The following is a 19034-nucleotide window of genomic DNA, read 5'->3' on the forward strand; positions in this document are numbered from 1 at the left end:
TCTTATTCAGACCTCTTATGCATTATGACGCTGTAATTGGAGAATGAAAATGCTCCAAATGTGGCAACAAGGAAGTCAGATTGCAGGCTAGTTCGGAACTGGAAATTGTAATAATACTAATGGTGGCAGTGGTTGGGAAGGGAGAGGAGACGGTAGTGGGGCGAGAAGAAGGGGTAAATGAGTTGGGTGGTGAAGTGGTATGCTACGTGGTGTCCACCTCACTGAGTTGTCATCCCACGTCCGATCTAATGTCCACCTTGAACAATTTTAACGGAGGAGGAGTATATTTGAACCCAAAGTATAACGGCAGGGGTATATTTGAACCCAAAGCTTAAGGAGGGGTATATCTGACCCTTTTCCAATAGTAGAGGGGTATATTTGACCCTTTTCCTTAAAAAATACTCCTTCCGTTCACTTTTACTTGTCCAGTATTCTAAAACTAGATTTTCACTTTTACTTGTCACTTTTAGCATATCAAGAGAAGATAATTTATTTTTTCCTGATTTACTCATAACATTAATTACTCACTTCAAATCATTTTTCAAATTCAATAAAAATATGATTCAATTAATATGGGTATATTAGTAAATTATGTAGTCCATTTATTATTTATTAAACAGCGTGAAAAGTCCAAAGTGAACAAGTAAAAGTGAACGGGTGAGTATTAATTAGTAGGGGTATTTGACCAACATTATTCTTATTTATATCTAAGTTATAATCTCTATTTGTGCGTTGTCTCCATTAATAATAAAATTCTACTAGGGTAAAATAGGGAAAAAAATTATGCATTGAACTTCTAAAACGATAAATAATTTGAGACAACTATTTTTAGTAACCACAATAAATAATTTGAGATGAAAGGAGTACTATTAGTATTAAGTACAGGTTCCAATTTGGTAATAAGTTCAGAATTCACAAAGCTCAGTCTCAAGACCTTTCTCGATGACAAGTTCAAAATCCATAAAGCTCCACCTCTAAACCTCTCTACCAAAAAAAGTTAATAAAGGATCACAATTATCCCACCACATCCTCGTGATTAAACACTCTCTATCGTATGATTCCTAATTTCTGTTTAACCGATGTCCTAAGTTCATTTACCCAACTAAATTAAATTTGCATAGCTGCTAAAAACACGTGATCTCGATCTAATGGTGAAGAAATCTCAATTATTCCCCACATTTAGATGGTATTCCCAATTCTAGATGTAAGCCTTTTTGGCGCGTCTTTAATTTTTATATTTTTCTCAAACATGCTATGTGAAAAATTTAAACTAAAAAGTTGTAGACATTCTTTTTTTAAACTGACTAAAAAGGAAAGCAAGACAAAGAAATTGAGACTAAATGAGTATAACTTTTAAATTATTGAGCCACTTACCATTTTTAAGAACTAACCACGCATTGAGAAATGATACTTGTAATCTAATGACTTATGCATCTAATAAAATTACTATAGAAGCGGGAAAAGTCAAGGAAGGACCAAATGCAGAAATCAGCAATCTATAATTCTACATAAGGAGAAGTTAATAACATAACAAGTGTGTAAAATCATCAATAGACTTCAATCTTATTGTTTCATTTTCTGTCTCCTCTTCCATAATCTGTCGATTTTCTGAGGCTAGAAACAACAGATTTCCCGATTACCAAAATAAAAAGAATTAACTAATAAATCAAGTTTCAGAAATCTAACACGATGATCAAACTGAAGCAAGCAGTTGCAAAAATTTAGTTAGTCCAAGTTCTTGATCATGCAACTCCTATATCTTTCCAATGCAGAACAAGGAGACCAGCCATATAAGAACATCACAATCATCTGGCAAACCTTTTTTGCCAATAAAATTAGTTCCTGTCTCTTTCGGATGCAGAACGAGGATAACATCACAACCGAGACCTTTTTCCAACGAAATTAGCAAGTTGAGGCAACACAAACAGGCCAAAGTAGTCAATATATCCTAGTATTTCTGCTTAAAAAGCATATCGCATAGAAACACCTGATTGCTGCAATAAATCACATTGAGTCCGCTAACTAGGACCCCTCATAGAACATGCGACACTAGCATTAAGATTCAGCTCATGAAGCATTCTCTAGAGGTTCCACCCATAGATTGCTCTCTTCCACTCATACAAAATCACCAAAAAATCAACAGTACCGTGTTAGTCATGTAAAGCAGCAACACTTCACATCGTCTCTGATCCTTGCGTTGATCCATGCATTAAAAAGCAGCTCAAGAAGCATTCTCTAGAGCTTTTGCCCTCCTATTAGTTTCTTCCACTAATACAAAATCAGAAAAGCAAATACATAAAGATAAAGAGTATCATCACCTTAGTTTTCAAGTAAAGGAGAAACAGACTTCACTTCATCACGGATGCAAGGGTCAGAAAAGGAAGAAACAAATACAAAGTGGATTAATTTCAGCACAAGAAGCAGGTGTGTCGCCCTCAATGATAGTAACAACTTAGTTTTCATGTAAAGCAGCAATAACTTCAAGTCATTTCTGATGCAAGGGTCATAAAAGGAGAAACAAATACAACGTAGATGAAAGATTTTGGAGACAATATGTGATGTTTTAAGATTTGAATCCATCAATGGTCAAAAAGACAAGCTAGGGATCAACAGAATATGAAATGTTCCTCAAACAGATTGAAGTTTTACATATTTCAAGCAGAACCTTGACCCCGCAAGTTGAAGTGCTTCAGCACAATAGCTTTGACATAAGGTACAACCGAAAAATAAGCTCCTCATGAATCATATCTTACAAACAAAAGTTTGTTTTCACTGGTGGAGGAACTGTTGTTAGACATTACATATATTAGGCAATAGGAAGTGCATGAAGCAAAACAATAGTAGCATCTTAGAGATTGACAAGATGGCATTCACAATTGTTTCAGGCAAAATACCTTCCAGTTTTCAAGTACGATAACGTCAACAGATTAAATACCAGTGAGAATAAGCAAAAGGTATTGTGATACTAACTAAACTTTCAATAAGCCCGTCCCCTCGATTCTGCACACCAAAATGTGACCTTCTTCCAGCTTCACCTACCAGCTCAGTCATGCAGCAGGAGTTCTTTCTGGTCATTTGCATTCAAATAATAGATAAAGACTGCTAACTCAAACATTTCAAACTGGAACTAGCAAAAATTACATGTTATGGAGAAACATCATTCTGGATACTGATGAGACGTGCAAAAAGAGAATTGGTGAAGGGATATAGGAGCAATACATTCAGCAAATATAAAGCTTGCTGCATAAATCTTCGCAAAATTTAAGTTGAAATTTCCAAAAAGAAGCAATTATGAAAAGACTAAAATAAAATAAGCACATGTAAATAATAGTAAAGTGCGTTCATCTGCACTCAACACCAACTTCGGCAGCCCGTCTAGGCTTGTTTTTCCTTCTGCTCCCATTCGGTCTGAATCCAACTGACTTTATTAAGTCATTAGAGTTAGTTATAGTTCCAACTCCATTTTCCTCTTTCACGGGATCCTTATTTTCTCCGTCTTGTGAAGGTCTCTTCCTCTTCTTTCCATCTTCTGCTACTTCGTTCTTGATATCTTTGTTCAAGATGGCATCTTTTTCCTCCACTACCTTCTCAACTTCTTCTTCCTCCTCTATTTCATCCTTTGGTTTCTGTGATGGTCTTCCCCTTCTCCTCACCGGTATCTTCTCTTCTTCGCCACTCACAAGATCCTCACGAACGGATTGCTTCTTTGTCTTTCCTTTTCCTCTACCCATTTTCCAAATAAGAAATTTTTGCTGGCAAAGATTCCTGCAATAAACTGAGTTTCAGTGGCATTAAACTCAAACACCCCAACAAAATGAAAGGAACACCTATGAATTAGAAAGAACCAACATAATTTTACATATGGGAGAATTAGTTCAGCTCATTAAACAAGTTCTGGTGAAGAGGATTCCAAATGAAATCATTCACCAATAAGAACAATAAAGACAACAACTTCATCTTCTACAGTATCCTATCCTCTTAAACTAAACTGAAACCGAAACGAAATCCAAACAAACATGAACAATGATATTTGTCCAAAACAACAAAATCATGTCTTCCCACTCATTACTTGACTCATTAAACAAGTTCTGCTGAAAAGGATCCCAGATGAAATCATACCGATACAAACAATAAAGATAACAAGGTCATCCTCAAAACAAAACTGAAACTGAAACGAATACAAACAAATATGAGAACCGAAATTTGTCCAAAACAAACAAAATTATGTATTCACACTCACACTCACCTCAAGTGAAAACAGGACAAAAATACTGAGGATGATTACAAACAAGAATCCTTCATAATATATTCAAATAAAATAACACAAACAAACTAAAGCCACTAGAGAAGAAAAGAACTGGTCTGTATTGCAGGAAAACTTGTACCAATAAACAAAATAAATAAAATCATTACAGAAAAAAGAAAATAAAAACTTCATCATATCAGACATTCAGTGAACTCCCAAAACAAAACATGCTTGAACAAACAGATCGATATCTCCCCACAGATATGTTTGTTGAACAAAAAAAGGCACTAAATCATAAAAAGATTGAATCTTTCGATAAACCCACAAGCAGCATACTAAAAACCTATTTATTCTGATGCTTTGGGAATAGAAACATACCAAATGAAGATGATTTTTCAAGAAACAGCCACCATTTCCATCCTTAACCAAAACACATATAAGAAGAGTAACCCATGGTAGCTTCACTCTCATCAATAAACAGATAGATATCTCCCCACATATACATTCATTGAACCAAAAAGAAGACACTGAATCATAAAAATAATAAACCCACAGACAAGAAACTATAAAGCTATTTATTCTGATGCTTTTGGAATAGAAACATACCAAAATGAAGATGATTTTTCCAAAAACAGCCACCATTTCCATCCATAACCAAAACACATGTAAGAAGAGTAACCCATAGTAGCTTTACTCACATCAACAAACAGATAAATATATATTTGTTGAACCAAAAAAAGACACTAAATCATTAAAAAGACTGAATCTTTATATAAACCCACAAGCAAGAAACTATAAAACTATTTATTCTAATGCTTTTGATATAGAAACATACCAAAATGAAGATGAATTTTCAAAAAACAGCCACCATTTCCATCCATAACCAAAACACATATAAGAAGAGTAACCCATGGCAGCTTCACTATCATCAACAAACAGATAGATATATATTTTTAAACAAAAAAAGACACTAAATCATTAAAAAGACTGAATCTTTATATAAACCCACAAGCAAGAAACTATAAAACTATTTATTCTAATGCTTTTGATATAGAAACATACCAAAATGAAGATGAATTTTCAAAAAACAGCCACCATTTCCATCCATAACCAAAACACATATAAGAAGAGTAACCCATGGCAGCTTCACTATCATCAACAAACAGATAGATATATATTTTTAAACAAAAAAAGACACTAAATCATTAAAAAGATTGAATCTTTATATAAACCCACAAACAAGAAACTATAAAAGCTATTTATTCTGATGCTTTGGGAATAGAAAATACCAAAAATGAAGATGATTTTTCAAGAAACAACCACAATTTCTATCCTTAACCAAAACACATATAAGAAGAGTAACCCATGGTAGCTTCACTCTCATTTAACAAAAAAAAAAAAAATAGATATCTCCCCGCATATATTTGTTGAACAAAAAAAGACACTAAATCATAAAAAGATTGAATCTTTATATAAACCCACAAACAAGAAACTACAAAACTATTTATTCTAATGCTTTATGAATAGAAACATACCAAAAGGAAGATTATTTTTCAAGAAACAGCCACCATGTCCATCCATAACCAAAACACATATAAGGAGAGCAACCCATGGTAGCTTCACTATCATCAACAAACAGATAGATATATATTTTTGGAACAAAAAAAAGACACTAAATCATTAAAAAGATTGAATCTTTCTATAAACCCGCAAACAAGAAACTATGAACGCTATTTATTCTGATGCTTTGGGAATAAAAACATACCAAAAATGAATATGATTATTCAAAAAACAGCCACCATTTCCCTCCTTAACCAAAACACATATAAGAAGAGTAACCCATGTTAGCTTCACTCTCATCAACAAACAGATATATTTGTTGAACAAAAAAAGACACTAATTAATAAAAAAGATTGAATCTTTCAATAAACCCACAAACAAGAAACTATAAAAGCTATTTATTCTAATGCTTTGGAATAGAAAATACCAAAATGAAGATGATTTTTTCAAGAAACAGCCACCATTTACATCAGTAACCAAAACACATATAAGAAGAGTAACCCATGGTAGCTTATATTTTTTAACAAGACAAAGACACTGAATCATTAAAAAGATTGAATCTTTATATAACCCCACAAACAAGAAACTATAAAGCTATTTATTCTAATGCTTTAAGAATAGAAACATACCAAAATCAATGAAGATGATTTTTCAATAAACAGCCGCCATTTCCATCCTTAACCAAAAACACATCCTTTAAAATCTAATCAAAAGCAATACAACAAAAAACCCAATATTCAGAAGGGTCTTTTTATATTAAAGATAGAATAGTTCTGGAAAGTGGGAACCTAAAGTTTGAAAGAAATACTTGTAACAAACAAAATAAATAAAAGCATCACAAAAACATACAAAACTTCACCATATCAAAACATTGAGTAAACAAACAAAACCAAACATGTTTGAGTCCATATTCATTAAATGGAAAACAAATCTATACTACTAACAACAACAGAAGAGTAACAGATAGATATCTTTCACATATATTTTTGTTGAGCAAAAAAAGACACTAAATCATTAAGAAGATTGAATCTTTCAGTAAACCCACAAACAAGAAACTATAAAACTATTTTTTTCTGAAGCTTTTGGAATAGAAACATACCAAAATCAATGAAGATGACTTTTCAAGAAACAGCCACCATTTCCATTCTTAACCAAAAACACATCCTTTAAAATCTAACCAAAACCAATACAACAAAAACCCAATATTCAGAATGGTCTCTTTGTATTAAAGTTGTGGAAACTTGGGAACCTAAAAGATTATTTGAAAGAAAAAAATATTGATCTAAGAGAAAATATTGGAACCTCAGATCAGAAAATAAATTAAAGAAGTGAAAAGTTTAACATATGTGCTATTAGAGAGCAGTGGTAAAATAAGCTGAGGCAAAGCTAAAGATGACTACAGAAGTGAAGAGAAAGAACAAAAAATGGGATAGCAGTAGAATAGCAGTACTGTTGAAAAATAAAAATGTTTTTATTATCCAAATGGGCTTTTTAGGGAATTAGGGTAAAGTATAAATGAAGGAATACTTATTAGTGTTCATATTAAATTAATTTAACTATCATTAAGTAATATGCTCTGCCATTCAAAATAAATGTCTATTAAGTCTTTACTATACCGCTTGAGAAAATATTAATCCCTGTAAAAAAAATATTTTGACTAAATTATCCTTAATTAAGATTTGCATATTCGTATTAACTTGAAACGTTGATATCTGGTCACTTAGCACTTATTAAGGTAAATCTGAAAAAAATAAAGTTAATTTCTTCTTTGATTATGTAAGTAAACATTTATTTTGAGTGAAAATAAAAAGATTAAGTGTACACTTATTATAAATCAGAGAGAATAATTACGTACTATAATCAATCACATATTATACATATGTTAATTTAACCTAAACTTTCTATACAAATAAATTTTTAATCAAAAAAAAAAAAGTAACGGAACAGGTGGTCAATGGCTAATTAGAAGGACGTGAATGTATTTAAGACAAGGAAAAGACTGATTGAATTAATATGTGTATTTAGTTTGAGGAAACATGTTAATGAATATCTCGTGGCTTTAATTAATGTTTGATAAACTGGTAAACCTACTTAAGTTAAATGAGGATGAACAATTAATTAAATTATGTTTTATATGGAGACTTGTGAAATGGCATGCAAGCATGATCAACAAGCCAAAACTCAAACTTCTTTGTTAAATTTTTGTCTTTTGAGGAAGTGCACATGTAACATACTTAATGAGAAGTGTTTGTTCATGAAAATATATCTATGGACAAACAAACACTTCAATCTTCATACATTATAAAGAATTATATTATCACAAATAATTGTTTAATGAACATATAATTAACTCACTCTAAGCAAGATTTTATCTTTGTAGATAATAATTTAAACGAACTATTGTCATGATCTAGACAGAAATTTAATTTATGCTTTCAAACTCATTGAGTTTTTAGTTATACAGTATGATTATTTCATACTATATGGTTCATGTTTCTACAATGAATAAAATTTACATAAAACGATGATGTGAAATTCGTTATGTTACGTATTTGTGTGATTAAATCAAATTTAACAGGTTATCACTCTGTTACCAGAAAAAAAAAATTATCACTCTATTTTTACACGTTAATTATCTTTTTTTAATTATAATATAATAAGTGCAAGCCAGAAACTCATTTATAATTGACATTGCTTTTCCCAAAAAAAACGCGTGAATTTTTGTGTAGAGTAAGACTGCTGGTATCCACTCACATTTGACTAGTTCTTATAGAGTCACAAAATGATTATTATAAAATTTAAAGAAATATAGAAGGGTATTTTTGTCTTTTTGTGATGAATCAGTTGTCACTACTTTATGCAAAAGGCTAAACTATGATGATTAGCAGTAAATATTCCTTACGTAACTGAATCCCAAGAGTCCAATTGAGTTAAAGTAGGGTCAACTAATAAATCTGAAGTGAACTGATTGAAATGCCCTCTTGCTTTTGGGCTCAGGCCCCACATGTTGTGTTGGTTGGTTACTAGAAAACTGATGACTGGACACTATCAAGTGAAACATGGGCCTACATAAGTTACCAGTCAAAATTATAGATTGGGCTTAAGCCCAATCCATTTATTACATGACCCAAAGTTCCAGGACAGCCTAACTTCCCCCTCTCTGGATTAGGAGATGAAGATATGAAGCTTGACAAAACTTAATTATTAGCTACTTATGACCATCATAAATGATGAGTTTAAGTTCTCTGTATACTGTAAGTGCATAATATTTAATGAAGATTAGGTTTGGTTGTCAGCAATAACACGTAAGGGTTATTAGACTGACTTGTAAAGACACTTTTACTGTGAGCATATAGAAGTGAAAACTTAAAAAGGACAAAAATTCTGATGTTACACAATTTGAATCTTAAAGCCATGTCACTCACTAAATTAAATTGGGTCCATGAATCCAAGAAATGGGGAGAGTTCTTGATCTCTCTTAATTCAAAAATTCAGAATTTGAATTGTTAAATTGCATTGACTTATCCTAAAGATTTTATTTTATTTGGAATTCGGTCATTCGCCACGTACGAGGATCCCCCTAACCATCCTCGGAGGTTCGGGTCCTATTGAAGGCATAATATTGAGAATGATGATTCACAATGAGCATTCTTTAATAAGAGAGCTCGGATCGACCGAATTAGTACTGCCGTACTAGTATACGGATTCGATCAGCGGAATAAATCAAATGAAATTCAACAACAATCACGATTGTGCTGATCTTTTCGAATTATTTAATTGAGAGTGCTGTTTAAAATCGTCGGCCTTGCACCCACCCCATATCAAAGCTCGAAAGCACAAAGCTCTCATATATATTATCTCACACTTGAGAGAATACTACAGAGAAGCAAAGACAAAAGTTGAGTAGTATATACAAGTATATCACAAATTACCGAATCACATTATTCGGTAACTATATCATTAATCACATTTCTCCTTATGCACACCAGAGAACCATTAAATATCTAGCATAAATGAAGTACTTAAAATTTTTGCATGATATTTTTGTGTCTGTCCTTTCTACTACAAGAGGCTCCTGTTTATCTCTTGTTGTTGTTCTAATATATTCTTCAATCGCTCTCCTTGTTCTTCGATCCTCAGTTGTAACTTTCGCTGAATCTAACAACAAAAAGACAATGGGATAAAGAAATATTGCCTTGATATTGTTTCTAAGGAAGGATCAGAAGCCAAAGTGGTATATAATATAAACATTTTCAGCTCTAAACATGCTAGAAATAGCTAAATTTACATCCTCATGCGTACTAACTGTACCTCAAGTTGCTCGTGAAGACGCCTCTGGACTTCTAGCTGCATGTATAGTGCTTCTTTGATTTGCATTTCATGACTAGAAAGAAATATGGATTAAGGTTATTCTTCAGCTAAAAGGATCAAGAAAATTGGTTAAGATAGTTGCAAATAAACATACGTTTTCCTGTTGATTTGTGTCAAATTATTCAGGCTGTCCATTTCTTCAAATTTCCCTGCATCATAGAAAGGATGAAACCTTCACTTCTAAAAGAGCTGGAAACTTTGAAATTAAGTAATATTTAGCATGTAATGATATTGCAAAATTTAGTACATCTCTGCGAGAATTTTCCACAAGCAAAGTCAAAATTAACAATAAGGGGGATCATAAGAAGGTTTCAAATTTGTATTTTGCTCTAAATATCAAATTTAAACAACGACGATTTTCAACTATAGTCGTGCACTTTATATCAACCTTGACTCATTACCAAAAGCAGGTAAACGTTCTTGCGAATCTTGAGCAGTGGTAATTCCCTTCTAAATCTTATTTGATACGGTAGGGTGGATGCTAGAATCTTGCCATCACAAGGCAAATTTATAGTTTGGGTGGGGGGAGAGGAAAAAAAAAAAGGAAAACAATGTATGGTTCCTTTTCAAGTTGGAAATGCCTAAGAGTAAGAAGTAAGATGAGAATGTTGTTTCAATCTTCTGAGGTTCCAATGACCTCACCTCAAAAGATTTTATAATTAGAATTGTCTAAGGAAATAGTCTCTCCTTGTGTTATTCGTCATGTTGTTGCTTCCTTTTTCTTTTTTTTTTTTTTAAAAATGCATATGGACTACATAAGGAACCAATGCAGACCAAAGGATGGAAAATTGCTCACTATTAGCAATTCTAGACTCGAAGGTCTGAACGTTAGATATTTTGGTCTGAAGTGAGGCTTAACTAGTTTCCAATTTTTAGCCTTTTGGGTTGGATGCTTTAAATCTCATCACGCAGGTATGAAGTTTGAAGCCGACGATTCCTAATTTCATATCTTTGTATCTGAAGTTCAAATTTGGAACTTTAAAATTCAACTTCAAACGCTTGGGTCTAAAGTTAAGCTTGTCCAACTCATAACTTCACAGCCTAACAATAAATTACTTTCCTAAAAGACCCCTTGCTATAAAACTTACTAACCATCGACTATTAGACTTAAACTTTTCATGATGAAAAGGAAAGTTGATGGAATGCCAATCTCGTTTCTAACGACAGCCCATTCAATGAGCTCAGTACATTGATGCTTCGAAGATCCAAAATATTTGAGGTAGGCTTGACATTAGGCCCAACATTACAATTTCCTGGTCCATGAAGGTCCAGAGTAAATTTACGTGGAAATGTGCAGCAAGTGAATCATTTCCACCACCCAAAGGGTGTGTCGCGATGGTTGGGATCCTTCAAATTTTAACCAGAGGTCACAAGTTCAAGCCTTCGAGACAATTTGAAACTTGAATATTTATTTGGCAACTACTTATGACTGAAAGAAAATGTTTGTTGTCACAAAACTTGAAACTTGATTACCAAGACTTATAGATTAGTGGTGCTGGAAGGAGTCTCGTCTCCCACACAATAAGTGTAGGTTCATTGGGCAAACTACAGAGAAGTAAAGACAAAAAATTGAGCAGTATATACAAGCATATAGCAACTTACAAGATCACCTTATTTGATAACTATCATCAGTCAAATTTCTCCTTATGCACACCAGAGAACCATTGAACATATAGTCTGAATGAAGTACTTAAGCTTTTGCATGATATTTGTGTCTACCCTTTGTACTATACATTTTTTTAAGCTAATTAACTCTCTACAGAAATGCTAACATCCACTCTTTTAAAAAACTAAAAAAATGTCAAATTGATATTGTTTACATGTCATTGTAACTTCTTTTAGATGGGAAATGGGAATTATTATTGACACTTTCTGCAGTGAAAACTTCATCTTCGTGTGGGGTGAACGGATCAGCAGGAGACGAAATGCTTGAATTTCGCGTCTCCAAGAGGCTTCTGGTTGTCTCTTGTTGTTGTTCAAATATCTTCTTTAATTGCTCTCCTTGTTCTTCGATTCTCAATTGTAGATTTCGCTGAATCTAACCAAAAAAATAACAATAGGATAAAGAAAGATTGTCTTGATATTGTTTCTAAGTGGTATACTAGTAGCATTTTCAGCTGAAGTGGCTAAATTCTATGTTGTTTAGACTCTTCAAAAATGTCAACGGATGCATGTCGGATACTCCAAAAGTAGTGCATTCTTGGAGTATCTGACACGGGTGCGGCAAGATTTTTGGAGAGTCCGAGCAACATAGGCTAAATTTACATTCTTGTGGGTACTAAATGTACCTCTAGTTGCTCGTGAAGACGCCTCTGGACTTCTAGCTGCATGTGCAGTGCTTCTTTGATTTGCAATCCACTGGAAAAAAAAAATCTGGATTGAGGTAATTTTCCAACTAAAATAATCGTGAAAATTGGTTAAGATAGTTGCAAATATAACATACGTTTTGTTGTCGATCTGTGTCCCATTATCGAGGCTGTTCATTTTTTCAGATTTCCCTGCATCATACGAAGGAGGAAATTCTCATTTCTATAAAGTATTAGAAACTTTAAATTTAAATATTTAATTATGTTATGGCAAAATTGAGAACATCTTAGAAAGCATTCCACAAGCAAAGTCAAATAACAATGAGGGGGCTTTTAAGAAGATTTTAAGTTTGTATTTTGCTGTAAATATCAAATTTAAACAACAACAACCATGCCTCAGTCACAACCAAGTTGGTTTCGTCTATATGAATCCCCACTCTTCATTTAAGATCATTTCGTATCATCATTATACTAAATAAAATAAAAGTGAAATGCCTAAGAAGTAAGATGACATTGTTGTTTCATATGACATTGTTGTTTCAACCTTCTGAGGTTCCAAAGACCTCGATAGATTTTATCATTAGCATAATTGTGTAAGTAAATAGTCTCTCCTTGGGTTTTTCATGATGTTGGATACTTCTATGTGGTTGAAGGGCCATGCTAAGGAGCTCCTATTTAGAGAAACTTATTTCACTTTTTGTTTAGAAATTAGCACAAAATCATAAAACAAGCAGCATAATTATAGAAAACTGTAAGACATTATATATTACTACTTGGAATAGAAGGGCTCTTATGGAACTTTTTGCTACTGCATTTTATTCACATTTTTTCTCTCTCTCACATTTGTGTCTATTCTATTGAGTATAAAGCACTTGGTTTCCTTTCTTTTATAAAACAAGGACACAGACATATTTTACCAATTCAGTTCTGAATTTGTCTACTTTTACCATGATCCTATAAGGCCCTGATAACTAGTATATAGTAAGTTCTAAACATCAGAAAATTTCAAATAACCATAGTGTTCTGGAAGAGAAATGTTTCTTCTTAATATAAGCATGAAGTTTATTTTGGATAATACATACCTTCTGTTGATTCAGGGATGCACTTTGCATTTCGATATTTCTACAAAACCATAATCAAAACAAGAAGGAAAAAATAATTGCCTCAGAATTCTGTCTAAGTACCAAAAGGTATTCCAAAAAAGTATTTCTTTCATATTAACAAGTACCTGTAAATGGCTTTTTACATGAAAGATGGTTAAGCCTTCTGAATCCATCAGCTTTAGTATTGCCTTTGGCGTTGCCCCTGAGAATAACAAATCCACAGCCAAAATGATCACCTGCTAGAAACAAAAGCTAAAAAGAACAATAAGACACATGTAAATTTACTTACTGTCAGCCCCTCCAAGACGAGTTACACACTCAACAAACCGATCGTGGAGATCCTGAGTCCACCTGATTCGCGTCTTACTAGATAAAGATCCTCCAGAACATCCAGAGTTATTAAAACTAGTTGCTGATTGACTTCCAGAGGGTCTTTCAGATTGTTGCCTCATATGTACCAAGTTAAAACCAGATGTATTATGTGAGATCTGTGGGAACATAAACAAGAGTCAGAATAATTGTGCTTTTATTCAAATACTTGGAAAAAAAAAAACTGCAGTTAAACCTCTCTGTGACAGTCATTCTCTATAAAAAAAAACTGCAGTTAAACCTCTCTGTGACAGTCATTCTCTATAACAAATTTTCGGTATAACAACCAAGTTTTCTTTGGAACTGACTTTCGTATTGTCTTATCTTAGATGTTCTTGGGAACATCATCTCGCTGTAGTAGCCAAAAAAAACAGGACAAAGAATGCTATTATAGAGAGATTTGATTGTAGACATTCAGACCTCTCTATAACAGTCATCTTCTATAACAACAATTCACTTTGACAGACAAGTTTTCTTCAGAACCAACTTTCATATTATGTTCTATTAGATGTTCTCGATAACAACATCTAGCTAGAGTAGCCAAAACATATCAGGACAAACGACATTGTTATAGAGAGATTTTACTGTAATCGAAAAACAATATTAAAGTTAGACCTCTCTATAACAACCATCCTTTTAACAACAGTTCACTACAATAACCAAGTTTTCTTTGGAACCGACTTTCATATTATATTATTTTAATTATTTTCTATAACATCTCGCTATAGCAGCCAAAACATATAAGGACAAACGCGCCGTTGTAAAAAGGTTTGACTGTATTACGGAGACAAGAATCAGTTGAAAGTACTTACACCATAGTCTTGATTTCCATGAAAAACTGGCACTGAAGCAGGCTGCCTGTTTGAAGAGTCAATTTCTTTAAACAACTTAGTCTTAAGAAGCACAATTCTCTCTTTCTCTGATAGATTGCTAAAAGGATTTCCATAAAGTCCTTCAGAACCAAGTGGTTGACTACTTGAGAATTGTGATGTGATGGATGGCATTGAAATCCTGGGAAAATCGCAGTCAACACATGCTGATGAATCTGCCAAGAAGGCATTTCCACATTGTTGAGTAAACGACGGTGTTTGAGGATCAAGATTCTTGGACAGTTGAGAACTATTGTCTTGGTAATCGTATTGTGTTAATCCGAGGTACCTCTCTGTAGCAAAAAAGGCTGAAGGGGATGATTCGATTCGACTTATGATTGTTCTTGATGATGATGAATCAGTACTAGGCCAAAAATTTTGTTGCTGCTGTTGCTGTTGACAGCCATTTTCTGCAGAAGCTTCACAAAATCCCAAATATGATGAAGTTTTCTGTTGATCAATTTGTGGGAATTCTAGGCAGTAACCATTTGCAAATTCATAATTTTGTATACTCATTTTAACCAAAATGACTAGTCAAGAAATTGCAATTTCTAGCAAAGAACAGAAAATAACAAAGGTAGGGGGGATTCTGTTTAAATGATTCAACAAACAAACTGCATTTGTTGGTCTGGTATCGATCGATGAATGTCTTAATTAAGCGCGAAATCAAGAAACTAAAGGAAGGAGGAAGATTCTAGAAAATTAAAATGAATCTGCTCCTGATTTCTTTCTTTTTTATATGCTGAATGGCCCCATACACATGATATAAGAATATGAATATGTCAACATGTAAATGCCAAATGCCAACTATTTTAATATTCTGTAATGTAGATAAGGAATGAACAAATGATATGTCCAAAGCCAAAACATTTACAAGGTGAAGTCTATTTACTATAAAAAAAGGATTTGTCCCTTCCAAGAAATGATAGTATAAGTATCCTCTTCAGTTTTCTTCTCAAACTATTAAATGGAAAGAGAAAAAGATACAGAATTTTCTTAAAAGGAGGAATATATAGTTAAACAATTCATTTTAGCACCACTTAGATGAAAGAAGAATATAGTTTATGGGTGGATCTGTCAACATAAAAATTTCATCAGGAATGGCATATATCCACTAATACTCTATCAAGTTTAATTATATTCTGAATAATGTGGCCGGTGGGGATTGAATAGCCTGTACTGGTTCATCTCTAGAAATTTCCAAGTTTCACATACACACACACTCCTTTTATTTTGGTTCGTTTCTTTTATTAATGTTCATTAATAATAATCTTGATTGATTCTATCCCAAAATTCATTATGTTCAAAACTTTCTCTTTTAACAGTCTATTGAAAAACGTCGATGGAAGCATATTAAATCCTCTCAAAATAGGATATGACAAAAGAACAACAATATTTTTAGAGTGTTCGAGCAACATAACCATTAAGAAAAGCCATGAATAATTACACCCCAACCACCAAAATGCTAATTAAAATTGTGATTTGTTTGACTGAATTAAAAAAAGTAAAGTGATATTTCTGATGCAGAAAAAATGACACTGTTCACCTATTTCCAATAGCTTAGTGACAATTTAAGCAATGAACTCGTGACTTACCACTGCAAAAGGTGGTACATAACTTTTTATAGCAGGTAAAACTGTATTGACGGTTTAAAGAACTTTTATACTATCGGTATATATAATTTAAATCCAAAACCATTTATATGCATAAATACCAAGAGACCACCAGCTGGTTCCTTAATTAAGTTGTGAAGCTTTGTTCTTCGAGTGCGTGCTTCTTATTAGCTGTTATTATTGTACCAGAAAAAAGTAGACAAGAAGTGAACCCTATTGATTCTCCACGTAGCATCAAACAAAAGCTAAAAAACAAGAAAAGCACCTTAGTTAATTACTTAATTTTTCATAATTGTTCCAATCTTGATTAATTAGTAGCCTACATTTTAGTAATCTCCGAAATCTTCACAGGCTATATTGCTAGGTGGCGGAACTATTTTTGTCCAAAAATTACACTGTTAGACAAATAAACAGAATTATGTAGCGTGAGAAAGTCTTGGTTTATTTTTTTAAGGATTGGTAAAATTGTGGAACTTTTGTTCTTTTTGATGAGCAATTATCGTGTTAGGTGGAACTTTTATGATTATCATTTTGATTAAGAGAATGATTAATGGAGTACTCAACAACAATTAGTTGATATAGCACAGGAATAATCCTCCTAATTAAATTAAGTATTCATTTCAACTTCTAAATTATAGCTTAAACAATCTAAAGAGGATTACAATCAATTATTTGATCGTTAATTAAATTTAGGTACACAATTACCTCCACCTAGAGAGGAATATCACATACAGCTCCCCCTTTAATCTAAGACGCTTATCTGAAGAAAAAAAAACCTTTTTTCTTCTAAAATAATCATTGTATTTTATCAAGTTTTCTTATTTGTTTCTCTAATCGACCCTCAATTTTGTTTTATTTTTTGTGTTTGTGCATATAGCCATATACTAAAGTTAACTTTTGTTTGATTCTACTTTGAATAATATTTGCAGGTTTTAACATTCTCGATATAGTGGCTAATATTTATCTATATATATTGATAAATAGTGTAAATATGTAGTAAAAGAATATTTTGTAAATCTTCTATTTTAGGTTAGTATAGTTTGTATCCTAATAGAACATTGTAACTATGGTATATTTACCAACTCAATCAATGAGAATAATCACGGAATTAATCTCTTTCATGGTATCAGATACTAGGGTTTCTTTTCCTTCTCTTCCGCTGCCCTAATTCTCCGACGTCCTCTACCCACTTTTCCGACATCTTCTTCTTCTTCTTCTTCTTCTTCTTCTTCTTCTTCTTCTTCTTCTTCTTCTTCTTCTTCTTCTTCGATTTCCGTCCATTTTTCTTGCCTTCCATCAATGGCAGACACCAAGTTCCATCCTGCTTTGGTTGTCTCCAACATCAAGAATCACATCCCAATCATCCTTGAGATGGAAACGGATCATTATTCGGCTTGGGCCGAATTATTCAAACTTCATGCCCGGTCTCACCGTGTCCTTTCCCACATTCTGCCAATCGGAAAGGAGAAGGCTCCTACCACCGACGACGAAAAGGAGTTGTGGTCCACTTTGGATGCCACGGTACTTCAATGGGTATATGCAACCATCTCCACGGACTTATTGCATACAATCATCGAAGAAGACCTATCGGCAAAGGAGGCCTGCGATCGCCTCCGTAATCTTTTTCAAGACAACAAAAACTCCCGTGCCGTTGCTTTGGAACACGATTTCTCTCATGTCAAGATGCGGGATTTTCCAAACGCTTCGGCGTATTGCCAACGTCTCAAGACCTTGGCCGATCAACTTAAGAGTGTGGGGGCTCTGGTGACCGACAACCGCCTCGTTCTCCAACTGGTGGCTAGACTCCCAGAGGCATACAAGAATTTGGGTACCTACATCCGCCAAAGTAAGCCTCTTCCACCATTCTCCGAAGCTCGGTCAAGTTTGTGCCTTGAGGAAAAGGCGTTGGCTGAAACGCACGATGACTCGCCCGCGGCTATGGTGGCTAATTCCAAACGTGATTTTGATGACTCTTCTCATCTGGAAAATTCTGGTCGTTCTCACCATCATCGGGGCAAAAATAACAACAAAAACCGCGGCTCTAGCAGCGGGAATAATAACGGCAGTGGTCGTGGTTCGGGCGGCGGCAGTGGCAGCCGACGCCGTGGAGGACGCCCCTCAGGTGACCAGCAGCAGTGGCAACAGCCCTCCTCACCGTGGCAGTGGGGTTGGATGCCTCTGTGGGCTCCCCCTTGCCCGTATCCTACCACGCAGTGGGCTCGGCCACAGCAGCAGTGGCAGCCGCCATCTTCTTCGTCTGGCCCGAGGTCGCTGGCCCAGCCTAGCATTTTGGGCTCGCGACCACATCAGCAGGCATATGCAGCCGCGGGCCCCCCGACGCAATGGACTCCGACGGATATTGAATCGGTTATGCACACGATGACGTTGAACCAACTCGATTCGAATTGGTATATGGATATCGGCGCCACGTCCCATATGACATCCACAAAAGGTACTCTCTCGTCTTATTTTAATTTGAGCAATCGTAATACTGGCATTGTTGTTGGTAATGGTAATTCAATTCCAATTCGAGGTTGTGGTCATGCTAAATTGCCTCCCCCGAACCCTCCTTTATTGTTAAACAATGTCCTTCATGC

The 19034-nt window shown here is 34.1% G+C and overlaps 2 protein-coding genes across 6 annotated transcripts; both read right to left on the minus strand.

Annotated features, from left to right (window-relative positions):
* Positions 1 to 3095: 3095 nt before the first annotated feature.
* LOC132607509 (uncharacterized) lies at positions 3096 to 7293 on the minus strand. 5 transcript variants are annotated; one of them, XM_060321518.1, is made up of 2 exons: positions 6906 to 7251; positions 3096 to 3775 (listed from the first exon to the last, which is right to left on the minus strand). In XM_060321518.1, the coding sequence occupies exon 2, from the start codon at positions 3729 to 3731 to the stop codon at positions 3342 to 3344; it is 390 nt and encodes a 129-aa protein (XP_060177501.1). In that variant the 5' UTR covers positions 3732 to 3775; positions 6906 to 7251; the 3' UTR covers positions 3096 to 3341. The 5 variants fall into 5 exon arrangements, 4 of the variants coding, with proteins under 4 accessions (XP_060177501.1, XP_060177502.1, XP_060177503.1 ...); XM_060321519.1 differs by lacking the exon at positions 6906 to 7251 and adding an exon at positions 6436 to 6488 and having other exon boundaries at positions 3096 to 3765; XM_060321520.1 differs by lacking the exon at positions 6906 to 7251 and adding an exon at positions 6436 to 6488.
* Positions 7294 to 11733: 4440 nt separating this feature from the next.
* LOC132607510 (myb family transcription factor PHL5-like) lies at positions 11734 to 16026 on the minus strand. Its single transcript, XM_060321521.1, has 7 exons — positions 14768 to 16026; positions 13876 to 14074; positions 13712 to 13788; positions 13566 to 13605; positions 12621 to 12675; positions 12466 to 12535; positions 11734 to 12215 (listed from the first exon to the last, which is right to left on the minus strand). The coding sequence occupies exons 1-7, from the start codon at positions 15338 to 15340 to the stop codon at positions 11994 to 11996; spliced, it is 1236 nt and encodes a 411-aa protein (XP_060177504.1). The 5' UTR covers positions 15341 to 16026; the 3' UTR covers positions 11734 to 11993.
* Between the last annotated feature and the right edge of the window lie 3008 nt (positions 16027 to 19034).

The sequence above is a fragment of the Lycium barbarum genome, chromosome 8, assembly GCF_019175385.1.
Source record: "Lycium barbarum isolate Lr01 chromosome 8, ASM1917538v2, whole genome shotgun sequence".
NCBI classification, from domain to species: domain Eukaryota; kingdom Viridiplantae; phylum Streptophyta; class Magnoliopsida; order Solanales; family Solanaceae; genus Lycium; species Lycium barbarum.